Source organism: Quercus robur, chromosome 5 (genome assembly GCF_932294415.1).
Source record: "Quercus robur chromosome 5, dhQueRobu3.1, whole genome shotgun sequence".
Taxonomy (NCBI): Eukaryota; Viridiplantae; Streptophyta; class Magnoliopsida; order Fagales; family Fagaceae; genus Quercus; species Quercus robur.
In genome coordinates this window covers 8,376,778-8,394,400 of record NC_065538.1, presented here as the reverse complement: position 1 = coordinate 8,394,400, position 17,623 = coordinate 8,376,778, and the positions used below count along the sequence as shown (strand labels likewise).

Here is a 17,623-nt window from a genome sequence, read left to right as displayed (position 1 = left end):
TTATGTATTTAGAACTACTAATTCAACTAGAGTGTAGCCAAAAAAAAACCTATATTTTTATTTTGATAATCTAATTTATAAGCGGATAAAGTAATTTGATAATCAATAGGAGAGTAATCCAATTTTTTAGGTAATGTTTTAGTGTAAATGAGAGTTGTATTTTTACTGGATTATTATTTAGTTTTGTCTCTACTTAAACATAGAGGTGTATAAGGGTATTTTTTAACCAAAAAAATGAGGATCTCAAACAAGGGAAGCCCCTTAAATGGTACTAGCCTCGTTACATGCGCCTCACCTGTGCGATGAGGTTTTATAGTGTCATAATTTTTCATTCAATCCAATTTGAGGTTTACATATTTTCTCATTAATATTATACATTTAGAACTACTAATACAACTAGGAGTGTCATGAGGCTAGATTCTAAAAATGAACAAATATTGCATGTTTATTTTGTAGCCAAAAAAAAAAAAAAAAAACTTTGTTTTTTATTTTATATATAATTTTAATTTTGAGAATCTAATTTATAAATAGATAAAGCAATTTGAAAATCAACAGGAGAGTGACCCTATTTTTTAAACAATGTTTTAGTGGGAGTTAGAGTTATATTTTTACTGGATTGTCCTTTAATTTTGTCTCTACTTAAACATAGGGTGTAGGGGTATTTTTTAACCAAAAAAATGAGGATCTCAAACCGGAGAAACTCCTTAAATAACAATATAAAAAATATATATATATATATATATATATCTCCTCGAAATATAGGAAAGGAAAAAAATCAACCTTAACTAACTCAAAATATGTCTCCTCTCTCTTAAACTTTCTCGACTAATTAATAAGTTGAAGAATAAATATTCTAAGTTCACTCTTTTAGTGATCCATTTTATGCTCCATCAATTCTAGTATGGCACGTGTCTTTTTTTTTTTTTTTTTAATTTTGGATAGCTTATCCAACAAAAAAAAAAAAAATGTGTGGAAAGTTATGATTAATGAAACACTCAAAATGAGACACAAGAATTTTATTTAAAAAAGCAAGTTGGTTTTCAATGCTATTATATACCTTTTATTTTTTCTCTAAGCATGCTTATAGGTCTGAAGAATATCAAGTACACTAATAAAAATAAGTAATAATTTTTGGGTAGTCAAATTCACAAATGATAATTGATAATTGTAGAAGAGGTGATTTGAACCCGACTGCTTAAACCCTTTTCCCCCAAAACCCTTGACATTTTGTGCATTGAGAGGTGCTAATTCAGTTATAAGGCCGGCCCTTGACATATATATACATATGTGTGTGTGTGTGTGTGTGTGTGTGTGTGTGTGTGTGTGTGTGTGTCCTCAAAATATAGGAAAGGAAAACAATCAACCTTAACTAACTCAAAATATATCTTCTCTCTCTTGAACTTTCTCAACTAATTAATAAGTTGAGGAATAAAAATTCTAAGTTTCACTCTTTTAGTGATCCATTTTATGCTCCATCAATTCCAGTATGGCATGTGTCTAATTTTTTTTTTTTTAATTTCGAATGGCTTATCCAACAAATAAAGAAAAAAAATGTGTGGAAAGTTATGATTGATGGAACACTCAAAATGAGACACAAGATTTTTATTTAAAAAAGCAAGTTAGTTTTTCAATGCTATTATATACCTTTTTTTTTTGCTCTAAGCATGCTTATAGGTATGAAGAATATCAAGTACACTAATAAAATTAAGTAATAATTTTTGGGTAGTCAAATTCACAAATGATAATTGATAATTGGGGAAGAGGGGATTTGAACCTGGCTACTCAAACCCTTTTCCCCCTAAACCCCCCGCTCCCCTAGACATTTTATGCATTGAGAGTTGCCAACTTAGTTATAACGCCGGCCCTTGACATATATATACATATATGTACACACACACACATATCCTCAAAATATAGAAAAGAAAAACAATCAATGTTAACTAACTCAAAATATATCTCCTCTCTCTTGAACTTTCTCGAGTAATTAATAAGTTGAGGAATAAAAATTCTAAGTTTCACTCTTTTAGTAATCCATTTTATTCTCCATCAATTCCAGTATAGCACTTGTCTAATTTTTTTTTTTTTTAAATTTTTATATTAAAAATTTCGGATAGCTTACCCAACAAAAAAAGAAAAAAAAAATGCATGGAAAGTTATAACTGATGGAACACTCAAAATGAGACACAAGATTTTTATTTAAAAAAACAAGTTGGTTTTTCAATGCTATTATACACCTTTTTTTTGCTCTAAGCATGCTTATAGGTCTGAAGAATATCAAGTATACTAAACAAATTAAGTTATAATTTTTGAGTTGTCAAATTCACAAATGATAATTGACATTTTGTGCATTGAGATTTGAGAAATACCAATTCAGTTAAAAGGCCTCCTTTCAAAAAAAAAAAAAAAAAAAAAACAGTTACAAGGCCAGTCCTAAAAATCGTTTTCTAAATTTATATAGCCATTAATATGGCAAATGGGTAGTGATATCACATCAGGGAAGTTCACTGCTCTTGGGCTAATTCCTAGTAGATGGCCCAGTTTCAGCGCCTATTATATGTTATACCTAAGGATTCATGGGTTTAGTTGCCACTTTGGACCTGGCCCAAATTCATCCAAAATCATATCTCACCATCCTCACCTCAATATAGAGGAAGAATCTCCTGGGTCTGGGCCTACTCTTATTCCATGATCTATTAATTTCTGTGTTTCTCATTCCTAATTTCTCTCACATTATGGGCCTTCTAAAAGGGGGACTCATTTGTTTTTAGTTTTAATAGTTGATAAGAAAGTTGAACCCACAAACTCATTTTCAACTTACTACAAAATAAAGAGTGTTATCTATGATTTGGAAAATTATTAGGTACTCTTGGAGTACCATAAATGCGTAATCTCTCCTTTTACATGAATGGTGAGTCTCATTATGAATTTAATTAGTGAGACCCACCATTCATGTGAGAGGAGAGAGTACGCATTTATGGTACTTCGGAAGTACACAATAATTTCCCCTATGATTCTATGTTATTTTCAAAGAGTGCATTAAAAAAAAAAAAAAAAAAAAAAAAGCTCTTTATGAAATTATGAACAAAAAAAAGAGTGCATTAAAAAAAAGCTCTTTATGAAATTATGAACAAAAATTAGGCATTTACAGTCTCCTAAGACATGGTGGCCCTGATGTGGATTCACATGCTAGATTTGAGCCCAACTGTATTGTCTAATTGGACGGAACATGATTCCTTTGACCATTCCCTTATCCAATTCTATTTATGATCAAACAAGATCACATTTTTGGGTAAGATAAAAAAGAAATCACATTATCTAGATTCCACATTATGATGCGCATTTTATCTCAAAACAGTGTCATCAAAGAGAGGAGTCAAATCATGACTAATATGATTTTTAACTTTAGTAGTCAATATCAGTTGGATTAAACCTACAGATACACACATATCTATGGCAAGTGGCTAACAACAAACAACGACCATTTTTGGTGAAATATTTTGTGTTGTACCTAAAAATGGGATTTGAATGGACTCCTTTTTTATTATCAAATTTTATCAATTACCCCCAATTAAGCATCATGTAAATGTCTCACAACTTATTTTTAGCATAGACAATGAAAAGTGATGTTAATGATTATGTCTTGTATGATATAATAATGGGTAAAATATAAAATTGACCTTTTAAGTTTTTTCAGATTTCATTTAAGTTCTCTAACTTTGCTTTTATTCATTTCAGTCTTTTAACTTTCAAGTTTATTCAATTAAGGCTTTTCCATCAACTTTTGTTATATGTTGTGGTTAATTTTTCAATTTTATAAATTTTCCTTCAAATTTTTTAAATTAAAAAAATTCAATTAATGATTGAAAAATATTTTCTAGATTTTTAAAAAAAAATTTAACAAAAGTTAACGGAAAAGACCTTAATTGAATAAATCTGAAACTTAGAAGATTGAAATGAATAAGAGTAAAATTAAATGATTGAAATGAAATTTGAAGAAAATTAGAAGGTTAGTTTTCATTTTGGCCTATAATAATTAATAATAACTTATCAACAAAGCAAAATTAGGAAAAAATGGTACCTATAATTAACCTCAACCTATGATTTATAAAAATGGTCCGGTTAATGTGTGCCCTTTAATCTATTTAATTTTGGAAATATTTTCTTGGAAATTGAAAAAATTATCAATACTTTTTTAATTTTTGAAATTTTTTTTTAAAAAATTGATTAATTATTATGTGTCCTTAAAGCATACATTAGCAAAATCCTTATAAAAATGTAAGTATGAGACTTGGAAGAAAATGCAAAAATGGGAAAAAGGAATGGAGGATGAAGAAAGTGAGCTCATGAATGACACCATAAAGATGCCCACAGTACAGCTTTTCACCATTGAAATAGACTGCACCTCTTAGACATTGTACCACATGGGTACGTGACATTATTAGTCTGTTGTCAACCTTTAAGTCCACAGACACGTGTCTTTCCCCAAAGTTTTTTTTGTCTCATGAAAAATCCATGAGTAGTTGTCCTCATGTAAGCACTGTCTTGACCTAAAGCATTCTCTGTCTTAAAAGTTAAAAGCATTGAACGATATTAGATTATCACATGTATACGTGTCCCCTAAAGGAGTGCATGGTGAAAAGCATTTCCACATTGATAGAACTCTCTCTCTCTCTCTCTCTCTCTCTTCATGTTTTCTCTCTCTTTTTCTCTCTCTCTTTGAAGCTAACTCCAAGCCCAGAAACAAAGGGGAAAAAATCTAGGAAAGAGGCTTCACTGACCAGGTTTTCTGGTACCAAGTCTTTTCAGTTCCAACTGGTAAGCAACCCTCAATTTTCTTTTCTTGTATGTGATATTTTCCATTGTTTTGAGGGAACTAGATCATTTATTAGCACACCCAGATAACTGGTTAGTTCTATATGTATGTGACTTTGATGATAATTGATGATTGGGGTTGTGTGAGTTGAAGAAGAGTAAGAAAGGTAAAAAAGACCCAGATTTCAAGATAGGCTGAGATGGGTTGCCTTAGATCCAGGAAACTTTAATTTTTTATTTGTTAAAGGGTTTACCTTTTTAAGGTTATCCTGTGATTATTTGCAGTTGGTTTTCTTTTTCTGCCTAGGTTGTTTCTTATGACCCTTTTTGGCTTTGTCTTATATTGGGCTTATAGATAAAGATTGGATTTTGGTCATTGTCATGTGTGTGTTTTTAGGGGTTGGTGGTCTGGATAAGATTTATGAATTTGTGGTCAGTTCTATGCCACGAGGAGGAGAATTTGGTATGCTTTAGAGTGTTTGAGAAACTCAAAATACTTGTGAATGAGTGGAGTATTTATAACTGGAAGTTTGATCCATTGTTCCACAGCAGATCTGATAGTCCTGCTTTATTCTTCTCATGTTTAGCTCATATATACCCATAATTTAAATTGATCTTGGTGGTGTGGTTTGTGTTCGGTATAATTATAGCTGTAAAAAGTTCATTGCTTGAAGGAAATGAAATATAACTAGTTATGTGAGAGTGTAGAGAGTTTGGAAGGTAACTAGTACAGGAAGAGAGAGAGAGAGAGAGAGAGAGAGAGTTGATGGATGAGATGTCCTCAGCAGTCTCAGTGACTCTTAGTTTAGGTAATTCTATGTGTGATGACTCAGGAATTGCGACCCATGTGGAAATCACGCGGCTCAAGTTGGTAACAGATGCATCAAATTTGTTGTTGGATCCTGCTAAGGTTGTGTCTGCAGAGTCTGTTTCTAGTGGAAATGGAAATTGCAATGATGTTAAGAGTGAACTTCACGGATTAACCATGTCAGCACCAGAAGGCAGTGGTGGGGGAGGAGATGATTTGTCAGGAATGTTGCCAGATAATGGAAATGGTTCAATTGCTGATGATGTTGTGATGCAGGAAAGTGAGGAAGATGGAATCTTGTCTGTTTCACATGACACTAATGGGATTATTAGAGGGGAGTTGTTAACTTTGGATGTAGAGTCTGAAATAAGATTGCCAGATATTGAGGAAATTGAAAAGGTTGGTCATGCTCAGATTGTTGCTAAGGCTATTATCTTGGTGGAATCAAGTATAGGGCAGGTGCCTTCTGGTGAACTGATTGTCGCAGCAGTTAGCCCAGATTCAAAGATATCTAGTAAATCTGAGATAAAGGCCTCTACAGTGGTTTTCCAGTCACATATGCAGAAGAATGTCAGTAAAGGAGGCATCCGGAGTGTTTTTGAGCTGGACTGTATTCCCCTATGGGGTTCTGTTTCTATTCCTGGAGACAGACCAGAAATGGAAGACGCCGTTGCTGCTGTACCTCGATTTATGAAAATTCCTATCAAAATGCTTATCGGTGATCGTGTGATTGATGGAATGAAGCAAAGTTTGACCCATGTAACCAGTCATTTCTTTGCTGTTTATGATGGCCACGGGGGCTCTCAGGTACATCTTTATTTCTAAATGTTTATTTGATTCATTTGAGTTATAGTGTGTTTTGTTTGCCCAACTGGATGTATTTCATTGAAATCAGTCTGGCTTAACTGTCTGAAACAGGATTCATTTGTAGATCATGTATAACCTGATTTATTTAGCAAACTTATTATCTAGGGTTTGAAATTGTAAGCAAATTTTGTTGATTTTACATAAGTTTCCTATGTGAACATGTTGTACACTGAGCTACTATAAACAACACTAATGACAAAATGTAATCTGCCTTGGTTTTCCTGTTGATAATGATTTTTTTTCTTAAACATTACATCATGCAGTCATTTTTAAGATTGAGATATTCCTTATGTTGAAATATTCTGGAATGGCATATGTTAGCGTGATTGGAGGGTCCCTCTTGCAGGTTGCAGACTATTGTCGAGACCGCATCCATTTGGCTTTGGATGAAGATATTGGAATGATTAAAGACAATTTAAGTGATGGAAGTATGGGGGGAAATCAACAAGTGCAGTGGGAGAAAGCCTTCACCAGTTGCTTCCAAAAGGTTGATGACGAAATTGCAGGAAATGTTAGTAGAGGCATCAATGGAAACAATGAAGATGCTTCTGAGCCTGTTGCTCCAGAAACTGTTGGATCTACAGCTGTGGTTGCCTTAGTCTGTTCTTCCCATATTATTGTTGCGAACTGTGGTGATTCAAGAGCAGTACTGTGTCGTGGCAAAGAAGCCATGGCATTATCAGTTGATCATAAAGTAGGGCATGTGTTTTTATTCTGCTATCTTTACACCATTGTGGACAAAAGCTCTTTCCTCCCGTGGAAACTAATTTGCTTTCATGCTTTGATTTTATTTTTTCCAGCCAAATAGAGAAGATGAATACGCAAGAATTGAGGCATCTGGAGGAAAGGTCATCCAGTGGAACGGGCATCGTGTTTTCGGAGTTCTTGCAATGTCAAGGTCCATTGGTAGGTGTACCTTTTAACATGACCTTGTAACCATGAGTTTTTGTAAACATGTGCAGAAAAATCTCCTTGAGTATTCAAAGAAAAATTGTTTGATCATTCAATGGATCAAGCAAGGTGTTGATTTCTCTCTTTTCAAATCAAGGTCAAAGAAAGGGGGGATTGTTATGGAAGCAGCGTATTGGGTAATGCTTCAATGTCCATACTGACACAAATGTCAGTCCTCAAATTTAGACATAATTCTGATCAGTTCTACAAAACTACCTTTTAAAAGATAATATTTCAAACTGTTGGTTGTTAATACAAAGGAATAGATGTCTAGCATCCTAGTGACTCGGTGAACCCTGCCTGTGAAGTTATTATTTTGTGTAATGGTTGCATACAACACCCCTCACACATGGGTGTGGACCCCACAAGCATGAGATCCACCCCTATGTGAGAGCGGCGTTGTTTGCAACTGTTAAACAAGATACCACCTGTGAACGTAATTTCTGAACTAGTTAAGCTACAAAGAAGTATACTGCCAATGGCATTCCATAAAAAAGGGGAGATGTCAAGATACCTATGTAGATTAGTTTGTCTGTTATTTTGTTGCTGATGTAATATTAAGCTGCAAAATGTGTATTCCAAAGCTCTTATCAATTGGCTTGATAATCTCATTGGACTTTGGAATAGCCCCCTGAGATTTAATTTGGTGTAATGCCTTTGCTTTTGAGTAAATATGGTTGTTTACAATGAATATGTACCTATCTTGGTTTGTTTATCTGAACAATGCATTGCAACCAGTATGTGGTACTAAAGTTTGATAAGTACCATATGCAAAATATGTCCTGAAAGCAAATGAACAAAATCTCAAATTTTGTACTACTTTTTTTCTCTGCCACCTACAGGTGACAGATATTTGAAACCATGGATTATTCCAGAACCGGAAGTCATGTTTCTTCCCCGCGCCAGAGATGATGAATTGCTCGTTTTAGCCAGTGATGGTTTGTGGGATGTGATGACAAATGAGGAAGCTTGTGAAGTGGCTCGAAGGCAGATCCTTCTTTGGCACAAAAAGAATGGGAGTGCACCTCTTTTGGAGAGGGGCACAGGAATTGATCCTGCAGCGCAAGCAGCAGCAGATCGCCTTTCAATTCTTGCCCTCCAGAGAGGAAGCAAGGATAACATCTCTGTGATTGTGGTGGACTTGAAAGCTCAAAGAAAGTTCAAGACCAAGTCTTAGTGGAAAAGTCCTCATCACGATCCGGTTTAAGTCTCCTATATGTTAGAAAAGTACATCGACTTAAATACATAGCCAAGTCCATTCGTTTTTTCTTATGGGCTTAAAGTGTGTAAGAGTATAGAAATTTGTATGTACTATAGTAACTATGGTGGAATGCTATATTTATCTCTTGGTATGCATCTTGCTAAATTATGTAAATTTGAGGTGCTACAGGTATGTCAGGGAGAGAAATTTACAATTTTCTCAGTAGTCAGTACTCAAAAAGGTTTTGTGAGGGCTTTTATATCATTCCCTTTGGTTCATTTTAAGTACATGGTGCCATATCAATATACTTTGCCACTTCTTGAAGATGAGTCTGGGTTTATTTTTACTGTTGGTCCAAGGAAACTTAAGCTGGGCTTTGTGTAATGTAATTGTCTAAGGTGCTCAGTGCTCAGTCTACCATCCATGACTGTAAACTTAATTAGTCGCTTGAACACAAGGATGGTCCAATCCAATGGCCACCTCTTACTCCCTTTGCCTGTTCATGGCATCTTCAGCTGACAAGGATAGGAGTCCTAGATTCGTATCAACCATTTCAACAGTTGTTTTAACTCTTAACGTCCCATTTTGTAAAGAATCTTTCATCAATTTGCAACATGAATCATGGAGTCGAATTTTCCTTTCTAATTTCTATAGTAGACATTACCACCACCACTTACAGTAATGATGGCAATAATAATGATTATAAGTTTTTGTTATTAGTGTTCAGACTAAGATGCATTTAACACTATTAAATGATGTTTTTATACACTTCTTAACAAATAAAGTCGAATTGTGCACAAATATTAGAGAATCAAGCCGATGAACATGTGTATTTTTTTTTTTTTTTTTGAAAAATATACTTACATTTCATCATTGAGTATTTATTAATTTTTGTCATGTGTTATTAAACAGTATATAAGCCTTCATTTTCCCATTTTCAAAATTGCAATGTATCTAGTATGTTTTGAACCTACAATTTTATCCTCTTTATATTATAAAGAGTAGGAATTGTATGAGCATTGACAGTAATTATTAGTCCTACAAAAGCGTAATGATATTTACTCAAAAAAAAAAAAAAAAAAAAAAAGCGTAATGATAGAAATTACCAAATTTAAAAAAGAAAATCAAAGAATGTTGCCTACAATTTTATCCTCATTATTATAGAGATTTTAGTAATTATTACAGTCCTAAAAGCATAATGATAGAAATTACCAAATTTTGGTTTAAAAGAAATTACCAAATTTAAAAAAGAAAATCAAAGAATGTTGCCTACAATTTTATCCTTATTATTATAGAGATTATAGTAATTATTACAGTCCTAAAAGCATAATGATAGAAATTACCAAATTTAAACATGAAAATCAAAGAATGTTGCCTACAATTTTATCCTCAATATTATAGAGATTAGAGAGTAGGTAGTTTATGAGCTAGAGCTTATTGACAATAATGAATTCCTACTAAAAACGTAATGATAGAAGTTACCAAATTTAAGCAAGAAAATCAAAGAATGAGGTAAAGAAACTGAGAGTACCAAACTAATCTTGCCATCTACGCTTCGCAAGCCAACTAAGGGAGTCATAATAAGTCATAACATTCAATGTGGCTGGCTAGCCAAGCTGGTTCCAACCTCCAATAGAGCACACTTTCAACATCCTTAACCAGTTAAATCACTCACCCCTTGCATTTATGAATCATGTCCAATCCTTTGTTAATTTTGGGCTGCACTCCATCCATAGCGTGCACGTTTACTATGCCCTTTTGTAACATGTTTTTTTGTGATATCAATCATCATTTGTCCCACACGTTAGGTTCACGTAATTGTAAAAGGGTATCACTTTTTCTTGCGTGAAATATTCCACCACCAAATCTCTAACTTGGTTATTAAAAAACCCAAAACCAAAAAAAGACCCATTGCTCAATAGTTATGAAAGGCATTGCAGAAAATACTCAATGAAGTAGTAATTTGTTCTCTACTTGACAGGTGTAGCTATTTGAAAACTAAATAAAAACAATTGAATTTAAGATTCATGGTGAACTGAAGGGCATCAAAAGCCATGCTGTGAGCCTATGATCCATGCAAAACAATACTTTGATAATCAATGTATGAAGATTATAAGTAGTGATTAGTCTAGTAGTGCATCATAATGGTTTACAACTTATACTCACCCCCAACCAAATTCAATCCGATGCAAGCCCAATGAGATTGTGATAAAAGGGAGGGAAGTATTTTATGTAATGCCATTCTCCTTAAATAGATGTAAGCATAACTATGTTTTAACATCCAAAGAACATTACTGCAAAAAAGATCTTGAAACTTTTCTGAAATTCATAATAAACAATTTAACACTTTTCCTGTAACTAGTGTGCAGTCTCTCCATACTAGAAGCACCCATATTCTTCCAATTGCTGTAAGATAATCACTACATCAGGACTCACAAATCGCAAAATTTATAATTAACTTGCTAGAGCGGAACAAAGAGTACACAATTCATCCATCTATCGTCGCCGCTTCTGCCTAAGTATTGGAAATTGGAGAGGTAAAGGTAGGGTAAAAATCTGCAATTTGTCCTGCCGCGAGAGCTTGCAACCCAAATGCTCAAAATGTGCTCTCAAATTTATTGGACTCATTCTCAGATCCTTTGCTATATCAGCTGGATCAGTTCGGAATTCATCAGCATATAGCGTGAGCACCAAGATATAACTAATGAGAAGATCATTTTTCTCAGCTGACAGCCTTTTTGACAATTGATCAGCAAACATGGTTGAAAACCTATTGCGTAGAATGCCTGGAATCTTGTGGCCCTTTGCAGAGGAAAAAGCATCCATGGAATGCTGATCTCTGAACTTTATTAGATGAGTAATGTATGAGAATATGCAACAAAGCGTTCTCTTCTCTGCCTCATCCTATAGAAAATAAGATACAATGTAATTATAAATAATCTAGCTTTTAAACCCAAATAACTTAAAAGGGGGGAAAGAAAGAGATAAAAACAAAAAAAGATACAACAGGTTTAGAAATCAACACAATCAGAGGGATTTCATAATAAGGTCTGTCTAAGATCCACTCCCATTTAAATCCTCCAATTTTTAGCCAGATGTGAGACATGTGACATTTGAAAAAAGTTCATGGACCATTAGATCTTCATGTACATGAAATTCAAAAATGAAAAGTTCATGTATATGAAATTTAAAAGGATTGGTCAATGGGTTACCATTATAAACTCTCTTCTTCTTCTTTTTTCCCCTATTTCCTTGGTAGCAGTTATCAATATAAAAACCATATGGATTATCAATCTTATAAATTTTTCCTTGCTAGTGGTTATCATTATACTCAATAGAGAGGCCATTTGGATTCTTAATCTTTTTCCCTTGTATGTATTAGTTTAATTATCTCTCTATTTTTAGAAGCAATTATCTCTCATTAAGTGATCACATCTCCAATGAATCTGTTAATCTCAAAAATGAAGGAAAGGTAATAAAGTTACTCATTATGTCCACTATAACTTAAGTGTTTTCAGTTTTGACTACAAGTAAATTTCTCTATAAAGGCCTACGATTCAATAGAAATTTAGTCAACCATTAATAGATATAGTTGTTCTTGAGGTTAGTTCTTCTTGTTACTTTTTTTTTCTAAGGAAAAGGGCAGGAGGGGTGACCAGCTGTGGTAACCTACCTAGACATGACTATAGTAGCTCCTCAATTCATTTAGGAAATTTCTGCTTGTTACTTAACTCCACTAACATTACTTTTTTTTTTTTTGGATAAGTAACATAAAAACTTCATTAAAACTCTGCCCAGCACATAGGGAATGTACGAAAAAGGCAAAAACATCAAGAAACCAAAGAACAATGATCAATCAACACAGGAAGGGAGAAACAAGAAAAAAAAGGTAAAACAAAACACCATTCGAGAAGAGTAAAAAAGAAAAAAGACTTAAACTCAAGAATGGACCGTTTGCGACCCTCAAAGCTTCTAGAGTTCCATTCCCACCAGATATATCACATCAAGTAGTGCGGCACAAACCTCCAAATAACTATATTACGATGCTGCTTGAAATTGCATGACCAACAATCCAACAAATCCACTACCCTTTGCGGCATCACCCAACAAACACCAAACAAGCAAAAGATCATACTCCACATCTCAAATGCTATAGGACAGTGAAGGAGGAGATGATCTACAGATTCCCCACATCTTTTGCACATAAAACACCACTCAAGAACAACAAGATGCCTCTTCCGAAGATTATCTATAGTTAGAATCTTGTCTAAAGCCATAGTCCAAGAAAAGAATGCTACCTGAGGTGGAACCTTCAATTGCCATACCATTTTCCAAGGGAAAGAAATGACTCTAGAAGGGGATAGAGATTGATAATACCCACTCACCTTGAACCCTCAATTGCTAGCTGGCTTCCAACAAAATTTGTCAGAACCAACACCCCACACCTTAGTGGAATAAATCAAAACCAAAAACAAATCCAAAGAATGAGACTCTTGATCATTCTCTAAACGACGAAACTGCAAGTCCCAAGAAATTCTCCCACTAGCACAGCGCATAACCTCAAAGACCGAAGCATCGCTTGACCTACTAATATTATATATACCTAGGAACGCCTCCTTAAGAGGACGATCCCTACACCACACATCATCCTAAAACTTCACGAGTACCATCACCCACATCATACCGAATGAACTTGGAAAAATTCAACCAGCCACTTCTAATGAACTTCCACAGACAAACACCATATGCCCCAGACACAAATTTTGTGCACCAACCACCCCACTCATTCCCATACTTCGCCCCAATGACCCTTCTCCAAAGGGCATCATTCTCCAAACCATAACGCCACAACCATTTGGCTAATAAGGCAGAATTAAACCTTCTCAACCACCTAATGCCTAACGCTCCATTCTTCACTGGGCTACAAATCTTAACATTACTTCTTTTTTATAAGCAACTCCAATAACATTACTTATTTTCAACAATAAAGATATCACCCTCTTTTTCTTTTTGGGTAAACATCAACTAACATCATTTATATGTAGGTATTTTTAAGCCAAAAAAAAAAAACACAACTGATAGAAGGTTTTTTAAGCCAGAAAAACCTTCTATCAACTAACATCATTGATAGAAGGTTTTTCTACCATGGTGCAGGGTTTTTTGTAATTACAACACATAGATGTTACCCATTTCAAGAATTTCCTTGACTCATTTCTTGATCATTCTCAGCCTAGCAACAAAGAAATACCCATTGCAGGTTAATGGCAGTTTAGTTGGTCAGCGATAAAACACCAAATCAGAAATATTGCAGAATGTGCGTTTTCAATCCCAAGAGCAGGTATACAAATTTAAGAGGACTCGCAGCCATATCAATCAACTGTTCACTGAATGAATCTCTAAAACTGCAACAAATACTTGCCAAAAGTTCACTGAATGAAGAGTTGACTGATATGGATGCGAGTCCTCTTAAATTTGCATACCTACTTTTGGGATTAAAGAAGCATATTCTGTAATATTTCTGATTTGCCGTTTTCTCGCGTAACTCATCTACTAAACTGCCATTAACTTGCAAAGGGTATGAAGTAATGGGGGGGAACTTTTCTTAACAAGTAGAGGAACAAGGGAGCAAAATAGTAGTTTTCATACTATCTTTGTGTCCATAGTGTCTTTAGTGTGGTTAAGCATATTAACACATTCCAAACATATAAGTTTTTATGTAATAAATGCAATTAGTAATTAATTATATTCAAGTTGCAACTTGCAAGTAGTGGGGCTCAGATTCAATGGTAAGGGATCTTATGTTTGAGACATCCTGCTGTCAAATTCCTCAACTGTTGGCTTAAAAGCCATTTATTATAAATTTTCAAAAATGAAAGCTGCATAGGCTACCAAGTACTAATGGGAAGTAATTACCATTCTCTGGAATCTGATAAAAGAGAAATGCCCTTGATTTTGAAGAGATATATATATATATATATATATATATTGATATTATAGAATTAGTCAACACTAATGTAATGACCATAAGAAGTGCATCTTCTTCCATAAAGGTATTTGCAAAAATACTCCATACCTGTATCCCCTGCAATTTATCAATTCTGTTGCTGACAAAGGTTGGGTAGGCATTGGAGGCCAATTTTGGTTTCTCTTGCAAAAGCTCAAAAATATCTGCAATGTAATCCCACTCTCCCATGAGAATGATCTTGTCCAGTGGATAAGCCTCCTGGGGCATAGTGGCATTGGCATCATATGGTGGGATATTGCGAGCAACAGTGGCTTCAGCACCATCTGAACCTATAAGGGCCTCCTTATTTATCTTAACTTCTTTGATTTTCCTGTCTAGCACCTTCTGAGAATTGGGATCATCTTCTTGATTCAGAGAGTGCTTCTTTTTAGCCTGCAATACAATTATGGAGTTAAACTCAACAGCTAAGTGCTAATGCTTGCCACAACTCTATTCAACTTGATAAAGTGCTCCATCCAAATTTTCAACTACTTTGGCTTGGCTGCCCAAAAGTTCTACATGATACTGCTATATCCAGGCCTAAGTTTCTGATAATTTACTTCCAGTAAACAATTAAAGAAGTTAACATGAATTATAAATTTGATACTAGAGAGAATTCTTTTTGCCCAAATATACAAATCCAATAAGCAAGATAACATCCAAGAAACCTCACCAATGGAGCATTCCATAGGCCTAAAATTGCAAGACAGACATTGTATTCATAAAATTTCACTCATGCTTATAGATCTAATTATATTTATATACTGAAGAGGTTACATTTTTCTTTTATACATCAATAATTAGGGGTAGGGGGATTTGAACCTTGGATATTTCTATCGGAAACACCAGAAGGTGCCAACTAGTTGACCTACAAGGATCTTGGCATATTCCAAGGAAGTTTATGTTTAAAAATAAAATAAAATCGTAGAGGGAAATGACAGGTTAAATCATCAAATGCCAATTGAAATCCCAAATACACCTGTCTATAGAATTTAAAAATAAAAAATAAAAAATAAAAAATTACTCTTAATTGTATTATAAAGCCTAAGGGGAGAAGTGGAGGGGGGCTTACCTCATTTCTTGCCTTCTTTGTTCCATAAAGATTAGTAAGCTCTCTAAATCTGTCTGCCTTCTTTACTGCAGAAAGCTCTTCCTTTACCGGGCTTTCAGTTTTCTTATCAGCAGCTTCTAACCCTCTGACTTTTGGTTCTAGTCTAAATACCTTGACAATTGCAAACATACGATAAGAGTCAATAATCACATACTACATAGATGCAAGAAACAACTAAACAGTAATGAAAATATACAAGTAAATTCTCATCCATAACCAATTAGCAAATGTATGAATTTCCTTAACAACAATAAGTATAATTTTCCACACTTCATCAGCAACCAAAAAAATAAAGTACATTCTCCACGCTTTTTCAGCAACCAAACAACAATACACAAATCAAATTTCCACATTTGAGCAGTTACCCAAAAAAAAAAAAAAAAAAAATCTAAAATTTCAACACTTTCTCATTAACCAAACAGCTAAACTTTCACACATTTCATCAGCAACCCAACAGTAAACAACTACACATTCCACAACCCATCAGCCACCAAATTTTCAAACTTTCTAAGCAAATCAAATAGAAAATTCCACCTTGTCAAAGGCGACAGGAACAATCTTCAAGCTCTGGGACTCTTTATCAAACACCCCAAGTGCATAACTACAGTGGTGGCCACCAGTGGATTCACCAGAATAGTTAGACCCAACAAAATCCACATTAGACCCAGTTGGGGTTACCACCATCTCAACCCTCTGAGGTCGTTCCTGGCTCCTATAAACCTTAACACTAGGTGCTGACTCATGACCATCAATTTGCTCAGAATTGCTGTGATTTTTCGCTGGGTCATAACCAGAGGGAAAGTAAGCTACAAAAGGTGGAAACTTTTTTGGGTTTTCTTTGAGAGCTTGGACTTTGGCTTGGACTGGTGGTGAAGGTGGTGGAGGTGAAGGTGGTTGTGGTGGCGGTTGAGGGGTTTTGTGCTTGTTTTTCTTCTTTTTCTTTGGTGGGGTTTCATGGTTTTGGGTTAGTGGGGATTTGGCGTCTTCTGGGTCTGAATTCATTGGTGAAGGAAGAGGAAAAGCTGTTTCTGGGTTTGAGAGTTTTGGGGGTTTAGGGTTTTGGTTCCACGGTGGTGGCTGTCTTTTGCTGTGTCTGTGCGCGCGAGTGACTGTGTTTGTTGTTTTTTGTTGTCGTTGTTTGTTTTTTTTGTTTTTTGTTTTTTTTTTGCAGGCTAGGTTCTATTTAGATTATTATTATTTTTTTTTTAGAAAACCCTGGGACAAGGAGGTTCGATCTATTTGAATTTTATATTTTGAAATTTTAAATTTTAGATTTTGCCTTAAAGGTCTATTCTATTTGGTTCGGTAGCCACTCCATCTATATTTCCTAATAAGTGTCACATAAATTTACTATGCGTAATTAGTTTATCCAACAAAATGATGTTAAATATTTTTTTATTGTGTAATATCATTTTTTTAATTATTTAAATTTTTTTAGCTACAAAAATGATGTGACATCATTTTATTTGACAAATTAAATACAAGTAACAAGCTTACGATGGCACTTAATGAAAAAAATAGATGGAATGGTTGTTGATGTAAATAGAATAAAACTTCAAACTATAAAATCTAAATTTTAAAACTCTATGATATAAAATTTAAATACTCCTAAACTTTATACGTATACTTTTCACTTTAGTTTTTTTTTTTTTTTTTTTGGGTACCACCAGCTAATTTATAATTTTTGCCATAGCTCTTCTACGTGGTAAATTGTGATTGAATGTTTGTCTTTTCTAGATGGATCCACTATTTTTTGTCCACCAATCACAATCAACAACATAGTGCATTGTGACAAAAATCGTGTATTTTTTGTAGTACTAGAATTTTTGCAAACATTTTTTTATTAGTTGTGGACAAGAAATGCTAGTA

General features: G+C 34.2%; 2 protein-coding genes across 3 annotated transcripts; one reads left to right on the top strand and one right to left on the bottom strand.

Annotated features, from left to right (window-relative positions):
• Positions 1-4,596: 4,596 nt before the first annotated feature.
• LOC126725031 (protein phosphatase 2C 16-like) lies at positions 4,597-8,963 on the top strand. 2 transcript variants are annotated; one of them, XM_050429515.1, is made up of 5 exons: positions 4,599-4,815; positions 5,646-6,427; positions 6,834-7,181; positions 7,288-7,393; positions 8,281-8,963. In XM_050429515.1, exons 2-5 carry the CDS (start codon positions 5,798-5,800, stop codon positions 8,613-8,615), a joined length of 1,419 nt encoding a protein of 472 aa, XP_050285472.1. In that variant the 5' UTR covers positions 4,599-4,815; positions 5,646-5,797; the 3' UTR covers positions 8,616-8,963. The 2 variants fall into 2 exon arrangements, with proteins under 2 accessions (XP_050285471.1, XP_050285472.1); XM_050429514.1 differs by having other exon boundaries at positions 4,597-6,427.
• A 1,967-nt stretch (positions 8,964-10,930) lies between these two features.
• LOC126725030 (DNA-directed RNA polymerase I subunit rpa49) lies at positions 10,931-16,910 on the bottom strand. Its single transcript, XM_050429513.1, has 4 exons — positions 16,289-16,910; positions 15,716-15,865; positions 14,713-15,036; positions 10,931-11,543 (listed from the first exon to the last, which is right to left on the bottom strand). The coding sequence occupies exons 1-4, from the start codon at positions 16,754-16,756 to the stop codon at positions 11,136-11,138; spliced, it is 1,350 nt and encodes a 449-aa protein (XP_050285470.1). The 5' UTR covers positions 16,757-16,910; the 3' UTR covers positions 10,931-11,135.
• Positions 16,911-17,623: the final 713 nt, after the last annotated feature.